This window comes from Poecilia formosa, unplaced genomic scaffold (genome assembly GCF_000485575.1).
Source record: "Poecilia formosa unplaced genomic scaffold, Poecilia_formosa-5.1.2 Scaffold210, whole genome shotgun sequence".
NCBI classification, from domain to species: domain Eukaryota; kingdom Metazoa; phylum Chordata; class Actinopteri; order Cyprinodontiformes; family Poeciliidae; genus Poecilia; species Poecilia formosa.
In genome coordinates, this window is record NW_006800149.1 from 111,817 (window position 1) to 124,479 (window position 12,663).

A 12,663-nucleotide genomic window follows, 5' to 3' on the forward strand; every position below is an offset into this window, starting at 1 on the left:
TTTAGCAATGACCTTCTGTGGCTTACCCTTTGGACTAAATCTACATCATTTCTACTGTTTGAATTGATTTACTGAAATAAGTCTGTAATTTAAAGCACTGTTTTTATGACCTTATTACAGACCTTTTTATTTAAAAATTATTACATTTATTTGGGAATATTTGCAACTGCATCTCGTCTTTTGTCAAAATTACATAAAATCCTCCAAACAGATGGCGAACGATGGCTGTCACGTAACAAATTCGCCACACTTTGCTTTCAGGAGGCTGGACACTCAGTGTGTTTTGTTAAGCTCCTAAATGTCACCAAGACAGCCTCTTAGTGAGACATTCAGGACGACTAATGGATCTATTATCTGGAAAAGGTGATGAGACTGAATCACAGCTGATGCAGCAGGCAAAAACAGCTGAACAGTGTCCTTTTGCTGCTTCCATGGGATTCATCAGCGGCTCTATAAACGCTGGCGTTCAGGCAGGTTGTTGATCCGCAGCACAACGCCGAGGTAGGATGACAGTCGAGGTGCAAGTGTTTGACACACATCAACTCGGGAAGCGTACAACGCTGTTTCCAAACAAGTTCAAGCTCATCTGGTTACCGTTGGAAACATCACAAGTAGAAAACATTTTAAACATTAGCTAATCTTCCCAAGAGTGGAAAACAAGCAAAGTCTCTGCAGGATTCAGTTAGCATGTTAGCTGTTCATGTTTTTAGATATGCATCTGTCCTTCAGTCAGACAAGACTAAAGAAGAGATGTTTAACAATCGTTCAGTTGAATTCAATGTAATTCAAAAATACTCTAATTATTTTTGAATTACCCTAACCCTATCCCGGTCCCAAAAAGCAAAAAAATCAACCACAGGCTCATGAATTGAAGTCTAGAAAAGGAACCAATCAGAGTGAGTTGCCTCCTGGTCCAAACTAGTTTATTAGCACTAAAATAATCAACATAGAATCACTGAGAAAGAGGAGAATCAAGGTGTCTCTGTGGTTCCGAATAACTTGAATGTGACTATATCTGAGCGAAACAGCCTGAGAGGTCAAACCCAGCGTGACTGACAGAGAGAAGCTGACAGAAACTCCACTGCTTACTTCCTTCTTCCACTTCCCTCCATTGCTCTGGACTCCAATAAAGCTATATCTCATAAGCTAGGAGCTGTTTTTTTTTTAATAGAGTCTTGTTCAATGCTTGCTGGCTGTACGCCGCCGTGAGTTTCTCTTTATTACCAGCTCCGACTCAGACTCCGACTCATGAGAAGTTGCTGGCAGCTGAACCGAGACAACCCAGAGTCAGAAATACTCACGTCCATGAACTCCACGTTGGCCTTGGGACCCGTGGCCTCGCTCAGGATCTTTATGGCGACGGGGATCTTCACCGTCTCGCCCTCCGGGACCCAGATGCCCTGAAACAGACGAGCAGCAGCCATGAAGTCGCAGCCACTAGTCCACAGGTACACACACGTGACACACACCACCATGACCCTGACATACACCATTATTCTGTACTTAAGATATTCACATTTTAATGTTGTTCAAATTCAGATCCATCATCACATTGTGTCAATGTTTTAAAAATCAGCTCACGTGATGAAACAAAACGCAGCTGGATGACCTCTGACCTTATAGACAGTTCCAAACGCTCCAGAGCCCAGGATCTTGACCCTCTTCAGCTCTGTCTCCTTCAGGATGCGCAGCTGAGCCTGGTTGGGGGCGGTGCCACTGGGGGTCAGGGGCTCCACCAGCTGGACAATACACACACACACGCACGCACACACACACACACAACACACTCCTTACTTTAGCAATGAAGACAAACAGGCACAATTAGTTTCTGATCAGGTTCTATATTCTAGTAGTAACACCTCAGCTCAGCTCAGCCAATCACAGTTCTGCAGCTAACCTTACAGAAGCTGTCATTGGCCAGGTTTCCATTGATGGTCATGTGAATTTTGAGTAAACTTTTAAAATGTCGCAAAAGATAAAACTTGAGCTAGGAGTGTCTCAATCTAATTTGGAGCAAATGATCCGAGCTAACTATAACAGATGTTGACGCTACCCAGGACTGTAACAAACAGAAGTAGAAGTTGACATGGAGACGGTTCTTCTCTCCAGGTCGCAATTTTTCTCTGCAGCTTAACTCCAAATTATTTTCAGATTTCTTTGACACTATAAAAAAGAAAATGCAGCTAAAACACTTTGGAGCAATGCTACTTGACACACTACTGGCTGGTGTTTGCAAAGCAGCCAATCGGTAAACACCATTCATTTTCCTTGGCTCTGATTGGCTGAAACCCCAAAGTCGAAGTCGTATTGTAGAAGACGTTAGCATCTACTAAGACAGTTTCCACTGTGTGTTTTGATGCATATTAATGTATATTTGTATATTTGGTGTTTGAACATTGAAAATATGCATCTAGAAGTGTTTTTCTGTCTGTTGAGTAGTGGTTGTGGTCCCTGTGAACACAGAGGGGGTCCTACAGCGGTAGGACTCCTAAAATCCTCCCACCTGTCTGGAACCAACAGTCATATTCAAATTCAAATCACCAGAGCAGAAAAATGCATTTTAAGACGAGACCTAACTTTTTTCCCCTCAGTGATTGGTTCTTGTAAAATGAACCGTTTTCAGCACATGAACTGAGTGAAGGTCGAGGCTGCTCTGCTCTATTAAACATAATGAATGAAAACCTGCCCTGCTCAGAGCAGCAGGCACGTTTTACACTTTGTCATTTCTTTATCCAGACACAGGTAGAGTTAAGGCTAAGAAAGAGCCAGAGTCACATTTTCTTCTTTCAAAGAGCAATTCCGCAGCATAAAGATGCAGAGTTTGTTTCAGTTGATGAATTTGTCGCAACGGCCACTGTTGGGTACAGTAGAGGATGGGTGTACCCTGCTTAGAGGGCGGATTTTCAGAATAAAAGATTTTAAAGTCACCTCTTGTCGTCTGCCAGCATCATGTAATGTCTGTGGAGCCCGGCAGCTGTGCTCACACCAAAACGTTCCGGTCGGGGTTTGAACAGGGTGCCTGCTCCGCCCCGCCCAACGCCCCGCGTAAGAGGAGCACGGAGCCGCCAGAGCGCGACACACCTGTTCACACGGCGGCCCGGGGAGTCAATGGCTCTGATCGATACGCGTCTTAATGAGCGATCAGCCTATCGAGTCCCTGCTGGGCCGCGCTCCATCAGCAGCATAATCACCAGCTGACCGCAGCCATCCAACATTCTAATGAGGCCATAGATCAGCCGCTCGGCTTGGCCCGACCACAGCGCACTCAGCGGTCCAGACCCGTCAGCGCTACGGGCCGAGACGCAATGATACAGCGATTAATGGCCGCCACTACGGCCAAAATTCACTGGAGGCCCCAAAGCAGCATGTGGGACCAGTGAGACGAGTCACTGGAACATGATTCCATTCTGTTTTGCAGTGAACACTGTAAAAATTGAAGATTTTGATGTTCGTTACTACGGCAACCAAGTTACTGAGCTGAAGCATTACCTGGCTTCAGTTGTTCAACCTGACCACCTCCACTATAAACACCGGGTTCTTCTTCTCCTGTTTTTTTGTCAGCATGAATACTGTTTGGAGTCTGGAATTTACTGTAAAACTGGAACTTTCATTCAATTCAATTTAAGTTTGAAGTGGAGTAAAAATACAGCGAAATGCCCATAAAGTATATCATGAAGAAAATGCTGCATTTTAATAAATTGTTATATCTTGCATCTTATGCAAAAGCTTGTTTTCTCTATATTTTTAATCCAAGCAACTGAATTTCGTCTTTAAAAGTTTTCGTTTTGCGTTTAGCAGCGTGGCACCTCGGTTCAGTTACATTTAATCCAAGTTTAATGTGAATTTACAATTAAATACAATTTAATTTTAATATCTTCAATGTTCATCAATAAAAAAATTTTTTCAAGTCAGATTCTATTTTGATATGAATTCAATGAAATCACAATTTAGCTTCAATTCTCAAAGTTTTCATTTTATTATCAGTTTTACTTAATCGAACTGAATGTTTTATCAGATTCAATTCAGTTGTCTAGAATTTTATTTTAAAAATTGATTCAAGTGATCAATTTCAATTTCAGATCAAGATCAAATCAATTCATTTCCCCTCCCAAACAAGCCAAGTAAAAAACAGAGCAGCAGATCAAATACAATTCATTTGATTCTGTTCTTTGACCCAGTTTCTGAACCAGACTTTGAAAAACGGAGACAAATAGACAAGTAGAGGATAAAAGAAATGGCAGTCATAAATATGAACCTGACAGCGTTTCCTAAAAATATCTGCAACAACACTGAACCCCAAACGGTCTCCCTAAAAGAGGCGGCTGGTTTTTTGGTGTCTAAATATGAAATGTTAAAATATGTTGGTTGGTGCGCCGTCTGGTCCAAAGGAAAACGTTGAAGGATATTAAGAAAGCCGAAGAGCTACGGCCGGACCAACTGGAGAAACTCTCACTGCTTGTTGATAAAAATATAAAAATATATTTAAATCTTTAAAATGTCAACGGTTGAACCAAAGTTCATTCTCATTGGAATGCAAACATAAGCAATATACAGTGTATTTCAATGCAGATTAGATGTTATCTATGCATGCATATTGTATCAGCGGTAGTGTGTGTGCGTGTGTGTGTAGACTGGTTAATATAAAGAATTTGTTAGGCTTATATGAATATAAGTTTTTACTAACCTAAATCTAATTCTAATCATGGTCGTCTTCCATATTCATGCAGACGAATGTTTATGCAGCTGAATGTTTGTTTAGCATTGATCTGTATGGAGGGAATAAGCAGCTAAAGGTTGCATAAAGTTGCAGTTTGATTTTACAAAGTTTACGATTTTGCCTTTTCAGACAAATATTCCCTCTGGTTCTGGTTGCTGTTAGTCTGGAACTTGTTTGCTCTTACTCTTTTTACTTTCAGACAGCTATGATGTGCAACCGCGGCAACAAGCTGATCTTTTTTTTCATCAGGAGGCAGCCGATTAGCATCTCAGATGCTCCAATATGTGAACTTTGACCCCCAAATTCCAGAGGAGTTAGTGGAGGACCAAATTATATCACCAGGCAGAGATTTAAAGACCAAAGGAAGTGGATTAGCAGAGCTAGCTAGCTAGCAGCTGATGATGTCATCAGGACATTTTAGTGTGGAATATAATTTCTGCTGCCCAGATACTGAGGTGTTAGCATGTCATGATACTAATGAGACTGTAATACAGTCTTCAGTCAGAGGCCTCCTTAGAGTCGTTGCAATACTGACTACTGCTGGAGATCCTTTCTGCCTGCAGCATCACCATCCATTATGACATTTGTTTTCTCTTAGCTATTTGTTTAATTAGATGCAAGTTTTAATGTAACTTCATTATTACTTGCCAAATAACGCAAAGTTGACACTTTAAATGGACTTTTAATGCAACTTTTTTTTACCGAAAGACACTTCATGACAACAGTCAAATATTCATGAAGACTCCGTGTTCATAACAGGTGTTATGTCATGTTTATTACAGTGTCATGTCACCCCTTCAAATAAAGTGTTACCTGTATTTCTTATATTCCTTGCATCATCATATGAGGCTGCTTCAGCAAAGCGAATGATCGTCATCTGTGTGTTTGTGTACATTTTTTGCACGGCTGCAATGAAAACAAGAGCAGCTGAAGGTGGAAAGTGATGGAGGGGCTCTGACAGGAAGAGATGAGACTGAGGGAGGTAACGGGGGGGGCGGTAATAAGAGCAGATGGTGACAGGCTGTAGCTGTTATTGTTTCATTAGGACAAGGCTGGACTGGACTGAGAGGAGAGCTCTATTAAATACAATACAGACTCAAGGCCAGTAAAACTCTCTTGAGTTCGCTCTCGCCCGTGCTCTCGCCACGCCACTTTATTTACCAGCTAATAACGCACAGTGCCGCCGCCAAATGAGCTGCACTGGTGGCGCCGCGGACAGGACGCAGACGCTTCATTGGACAAATAAGCGCCGCGTTCGAGCCTCCAGCCAGAATACATTCCCAGAATTACCGAGCGCAGGAAAAGTAAACAGTGTCTTCAAACATCAAGTTGCTCTGAAAGCCCCTCGGGTGGACGCTCTAATGTTCACATTAGCCGCTCAGAAATGCTGCCGTTGTCATGCTTTGTAATTGAAACACACTGAAGTGAAGCAGCTTTGTCACGGAGAAACCTTTTAGCCAGCAGCTAAGAGCAGAGAATAATATTAGTTATGATCCGTTTGGAATAAAACTACTATTTAGGAAAATCATTCAAACACAGCTGTATTTACTAAAGCGATTATTAAATGATGTTCCAGCAATGATACTTTTAATAATCAGGCTAAAATGAATTAGACTTATATAACACTGTATTTGCTCATAGATGGAGATGCTAACAGAAATGCTCAAGAGCATAAAAATATTCAAATAACTCGGCTGAAAAGGAATTTTCATTTGTTTATGTGCAAGCTAGCTTTAGCACTAATGCACAGCAAACCCCAGCAGGAAGTTAGAAAAGTTGCTGAAAAGTTATGGGATTGTTTTTGAACCAGAAAAGTCTAATATGTCACATTTATTCCTTTATATCCTGATTGATGACATATCGCATTTTATCTTTATGGCTTTACATATAGTAATAATGTAAATTTTAATATTGTATGTCACAAGGAAATTAATTCATAACAAAAAAGAAACAGTGTGATAAATGGCAGTTTCTGTTTGAAATGAAAGCTACAAATTGTAAGGATAACGGTAAATATAAAGCCAATTTGCATATTTTTTGCAACACAGCTGGGTGGAAGCAATGTAACTGTTCATCAAAACATCCAGACACTTTCTTTGTTTTATTTTAGTTTTGTTTTCACAAAAGCAAAACGTCTGTTGTTCAGCATGAGTCATGTCATCCAATCACAGCTACTATGCTCCGGTGGAGCGACGGCACCTCGCTGCACCTTTCAAGTGAACTCACTGAGTCACCCTCTTAACACACATTCGACATAATGCTGGCAGGATGTGTCTAAAGCCGAGCCGCACAAATTTTGTTGTCAATTCCATTTTGCTAAGCCTCCCGACTGAATCAAAATGACAGCAAAAAACAGCAAGAACATGAAAAAAAGGCAGATTCATACATTTGTTGTGCGTCATCGACTGTGTCACTCAGCTGGCATAAGTTTAGACTTATACTAATAAGTCTAAACTTATTAGTAAACTTATCACAACTTATCACAACTTATACTCGAGACCTCACAATTAGTTGTGAGGTCTCGAGTTCATCTCCACATCTTGTTTTTTATATGCTGTATTGTCAATAATTATACATGCAACACTGATGAGCATAACTCTGTATTCTATATATAAGCCGGCATATTTATAGGGGTTGTACAGATATGCTAAGTAATTTGTACCAATACATTTCAGATTTTGGTTTTTCAGATCAAGACTGTGGTATGGATGAGTAAAAGTCTCCACTGCACTGTGTAATGACTGAAGAACTAGAGTTGGGCATTTGTGTATAAATGAGCCAAAGGGCGGAGCAACAAGACAAAGAGAGAACTAGAAAGAAAGATACAATCAAAGTTATATTCTGTAGCTAACTAGTACAGTGAGCTAGTAGCTTCTGACTTGATTTTCTAGCTTTGACTAGTCTGCTTCTTCAGGGACAAATGTGGATCCTCATGACATAATATCCCCACCGCCTCCCAACCCCATGAAAACGTAGACAACAAGGCCAAGAGAACTGAAGCTTTAGAAGTCTTCAACTTTCAGGGGAATGCCAGTAATCTTCTTGGTTTGTTTTGTTTGTCTTTAAGGTAAAATGTTCTCCCTCTGAGGAGGTTGGTAATAGCAATGGAGAGTGACAAAAGTTCAACATTTATCCCCTTTCTTGTGTCACGTCCCTAGCCTGCTTGTGCACTTTCAAATTTTCACACGGACAAACGTCGCTGGTTGTTTGGCTGGAAGAGGACAAGCAATCGTCGCTGCACTGAAGTTCCCTAGTAAATGAATGGAAAAGGAGAAACGTCATTTCCCATGTGTCGGGTCCTTAAGGCAGCGGGGTGACTGTGGCTCAGTGGGTAGCTGTCTTGCAATCGGAAGCTCGTCGGTTCAATGTCAGCTTCCTCCTGTCACACACCGATCTGCCCCAGGTTGGGGTGTGACAGGATCTCGTCATACAAGAAGACTGCTAACTTGTGAGAACTAGCCAGTTATGGTCGGCATGGCTTCGTCTGACGAAGTTGCAGTAGAAGTTGCCCCAACTACTCTTTAAGCATTTGCTTGGCAACATTTCGGGATCCCAGTAGTAATGATAAATACCAACAGAAGAACAGACCAGAAATAAACAACATGGAAGCACTGCTAGCTTTTTAGACACTAAAACAACTAATGATGTGAGCTACATCACGATCACAGCATCAATACCAACTGGGGCCATGCTTAGTTGAAAACCCTCTCCTGAGGTCTGAAGAGTTAAAAGAAATCAAAAGAAACAACATGCGTCTCTTGTCGTCTTGTGAGTTTTAGGTTCACACTCCAAACTTTAGCGACTGATCTGCATCTGGCTGGAAGTCTATTTACTATTTAGTAAGACTCCAGATGGAGGACACTGCCCAGCAAACAGCCGGTCAACAGGATCCTGTCCATTATCCCTAAACATTGGGAATTCGTGTAAGCAGTGCTGGAGCTGTCCACATCCCCAGTCTGAACACAAAGCAGCTAAAGAGGAGGAGGAGGACCTTGAGGAAATAAGGAGAGGGCGATTCTGAGCGCATTAGTCCCGCTTCATTGTATGGGGGTCAAAGTTTAAAGCTCGCAGCGGCGAGGCGAGGCGGCTGTTTGCCGCGTTCTTTCCAGGGAGAAAAGCAATTTGTTTTCAGGAGGCCTTCCTTACAAAGACACAACAGGATGAGGCGTTTTCATGCGGGGCTCAGATTTCTCTCTATTCCGAGGTGAGAAACAGAAAAAAAGAGAGAGAACAAAAAAGGGAGAAGGAAAAAAAACAATAAAGAGAGGTTTTAGGAGTGTGTTTTGCAAGTCAACACTGAGACAGCCTTCGCACGTGTCCTTGATATGGAAATAATGGCTGAGTGCTCAGATCGCATTCTGACAGTGCACAACTGGAGGCACCTCTTCTCGGTCTGACACAAGAGGTGAGCTCTCTCTTTCAAACAGCTGCGGTAGACAAGGAGGGGAGGTGGCGGGGGGGAGTCCCTGAGCCTTCGCCGCACCAAAATCCCTCATCCAGACAAGCTTGATCTCCATTCGCCGGCACCGAGTCAGCTCTATTATCCGTCTGAATAGAGAGCCCACGTCCGCCGGCCGTGCCGAGCACCGAGCTTCGTCAGGCTGAAAGAAGAGCCGCGGGAAAGTCTGACACAGGCTGCGCTTCTTCACGACTCACTTGCCGAGAGTCCTTTCAGAAAGAAACCGCTTTAATTCCCACACATTTAGCCACATTATAGCTGCAAAACATCAGTGCTTTATTGAGAGCTTAATGTGATAGGCCAACACCAAGCAGTACGCAGACATGAGCTGGAAGGAAAATGATAAACGGTTTCAGAAATTGAAAAGTGTGGCATGATTTCATATATTACAGACACTTTTTACTTCCGAGAACAACCGCTGGCTGCAGCCACTGCTGCTGGGTGTTTGGGACACATTCCTCAATTCTCTGTTTGTCACTTTCATATCAGACGACAGGAGGTCAAAATGAGGTTCTCACATTATTTTATTTATCAAAAACTGATAAGTTTTTCTACCACACAGTATTTTGCATGTTGGCTAAAAAATGAAACTTTGCTTCATAAATAAGGATATTACACACTTTTTAAAATTTTTCATTCATAAGAACCTTTGGAAAACACACAACATTTTTCTTTCATTTCACAAAAATCCAGCTGAACACAGTGAGCAGTGGTGAGCACCGCTAACCGAGAAGCTTACTGAGCTAACCCTGATGAACTAATCATAAACATTAATTCTGCTAATGCTAAAGCACCATGCCAACATAACAATTAGTCTAGTGGAAGCTAAAGCTAATGAGCTAATTTCAAGTTAACTGCTATCTGCCCATGAAAAACTACAAACCGTGCGTTCAAATTTAATTTTTACATAATTTTAGATATTCTAGTTAAATTTGTGTCTTTTTCTCCACAACTGTCTATTTTTTAGTTTGTTCCTGTACGTTTTAAATAAAGTTATTTTAAAAGAAGGAGGGGACATGGAGCTGCTGCGTTGTCTTCGCCCACTTCATAATAAGAGCATGAATGTCTAACTACTTGAAGAATTTTTAACCAAATGACCAAAGCTTCAACACAGATGCTGAACTATATTCAACAGAAATGTTTACAAATCAACCAATTAATTTAGCGCTTTAGAATATAGCCGCAAACATAAGCTAGCTGTGCTAAACGGATCCAAAGTTAACAAAAATGCTAAAGCTCGAAGCAAAACAATTAGCTTTGCTATCAGTGCACAGCGCTCAACGCTGATGTTGAGATTTGTGTTTATAACGTGACAAAATGTGAAAAGGTTCTAGTGGAATGAAATCCTTTGCAGGTTTTATTCAATGAAAATGAGCAAAAAACCAGATCTTTCTGGACTTTTCCTCCTGCTGAGACGACTGGAACAGATTATTACTTCGTTTTGCTGCAGGCTACAACTCTGACAGGTCACTTTCAGGCACAACTCTCCTTCCTCCCTGTTCTCTTAATGCTCCTATTGGCGTGACCCATGAATAGTGACCGGACACATTAAGGATTTATATACTAATGTGTCTGAATGGATGCCGTCAAGATGATTAAACCTGGAGAACGACCCCGAGGCCGACCTACCTAGAGCTTTTAGGATTTGATTGGGCCTAATTGCTTTTACACCACAATTAGGCATCCTGGGAGGACAGCGGCGCGGCTGACGGTGCTTTGGAGATCTAAATCACTTTCAGGACGAGATGAAGGGAGAAAGATGCAAAAGGAGCAAAAGGAATCCCCGTCGGCCAGCACCTTCCCAGCTCCTCCTTCTCCGTGACAGTGCATTAGCAGATCCGCTTCCCCTCGAGGTCAAGCTGTTGTCGGAACACAGCCGAGCTGATTAAGATGGATGCGTACGGCCGGGATGAGGCAGGAAGTGCCCCGCGGTCGCCCTCCCGCGTCTCCGGCCTGACAGCTGTCTATAACGCTGCGCCTTCTACCTGTAAATTACACTAATGCAGACCGACAGGCAGCCTGCCCCGACTGGGCCGCAGCGATGACACTGATGACATAACTGCTGGGGCTCCACGCGACACAAGAGGAAGAAAGCCTCGCGAGCCACACACGCTAGCTCCACAATCCCTGGCACGGCCATCTTTGGCTCTCTCCTGTGAATATAAAGTCCACTCCGCCCGCCTGAGGCTTCCAAGAAATGAACCCTCTTCAAGGCCAGATCGATGGGCAATGGCAGACATGCATAATAAAAACAAAAAACAAAAAAAAAACTCCTACGCTCACACAGTTTGGATAAGCACCTGCTCAAGGTTGGACGTCTGAAGGTCTGCTTATGTTAACGGGAAAAAGGCCAGAAGGGCCCCCAATTAAAAAGAAACAAACATCCATCCTAAAAATAAAACTAAATGTTTAGATTTGGCCAAACAGCAGCTTGTTTTTGCCTTATTAAAACTTGGGAGTTTTAATAATGCATTGTTAGCTTTAGATTTTTCGCCTGCTTTTAGAGAACAAGGGGATGTGTTTAGTATGTGAGAAGTTCCTGACATGTGACGTGGTTTTCCATTAGGATGCTGCTGGAATGCTAACGTTTCCCTTCCCAGGTTTCCAAATCAATCTGAAGCTAAAACTTTCCACCAGACTTTGAAACTCAGCAGAACAAAAGAGCTCAATTTCATTAATTTTCTTGTTGTTTTTGACATTTTAGTGGCAGATTCTGGCAAGTGTTTTTCCCATTTCCAACTCTATGTTCACTAATACGGATACATTGTCTTTTTATTGTGTTTCTGGTTTGGGATATAAATTTCATCCAGAGATCTCTTACAATGTCAGATATGCCCCAGTACAGTCGAAGCTAGCTAGTAACAAAACTTTAGCTTTATTTCCACACATGATGGGCAGTTATTTTGGGTGTAGAGCCAATCGCGTACATGAAAAATAGTGTGCCAAATAGCATTGAACGATTATATTTCAGCAATCTCCTTTGAGTATTACAGATATGCTCTACAAAAAAAAAAATCTTGAATCCATTGTAGCTCCAAAATATTGACAAGTTTTAACCCCTCCACAGGCTTGGAAAAGAAATGATGACAGAAAGAGAAAACGATGCAGCAGAGACAGACTCAGCTCTTACCTCTGTCTCTAGGAAGCGTCTCAAGGCTCTCTTCTTCTTGATGCTTTTGCGTCGAACGTAAACGGCCACGCTGAGCGCCAGGATGACGATGATGAACAGCCCACCAATGATACCAGCTGCTATCAGCGGCGTCCTGGAAAGAGAACAGTAAAAACTGTTGAAGCAGTCTGACATATTCAAATGAAGTTCAACTAGGGTCAACTTATTCTGCGGATAAAGACCCAAATCTAAATTTCTGTTTCTGTCAGTGCTGTTTGTTTGAGAAGCAGGAACAAGTCAGAGTCCAAAACATGTTTCTGCTCTTTGTTGTGCTAATTTCTGATTTAGAAATACTTCCTACTCTATTTAACTCTGCAA

The 12,663-nt window shown here is 42.0% G+C and overlaps 1 protein-coding gene across 3 annotated transcripts in view; it reads right to left on the minus strand.

The window, feature by feature from the left end:
• Nucleotides 1-12,663, minus strand: part of LOC103148684 (receptor tyrosine-protein kinase erbB-4-like) — a 306,643-nt gene that overhangs the window by 40,524 nt on the left and 253,456 nt on the right. For all 3 annotated transcript variants that reach the window (XM_016679417.1, XM_007567561.2, XM_007567560.2), the window contains exons 17-19: nucleotides 12,307-12,439; nucleotides 1,617-1,739; nucleotides 1,302-1,400 (exon numbers count right to left, since the gene is read on the minus strand). In XM_016679417.1, the coding sequence (XP_016534903.1) occupies nucleotides 1,302-1,400; nucleotides 1,617-1,739; nucleotides 12,307-12,439 (355 nt within the window). The remainder of the gene's footprint in view (nucleotides 1-1,301; nucleotides 1,401-1,616; nucleotides 1,740-12,306; nucleotides 12,440-12,663) is intronic.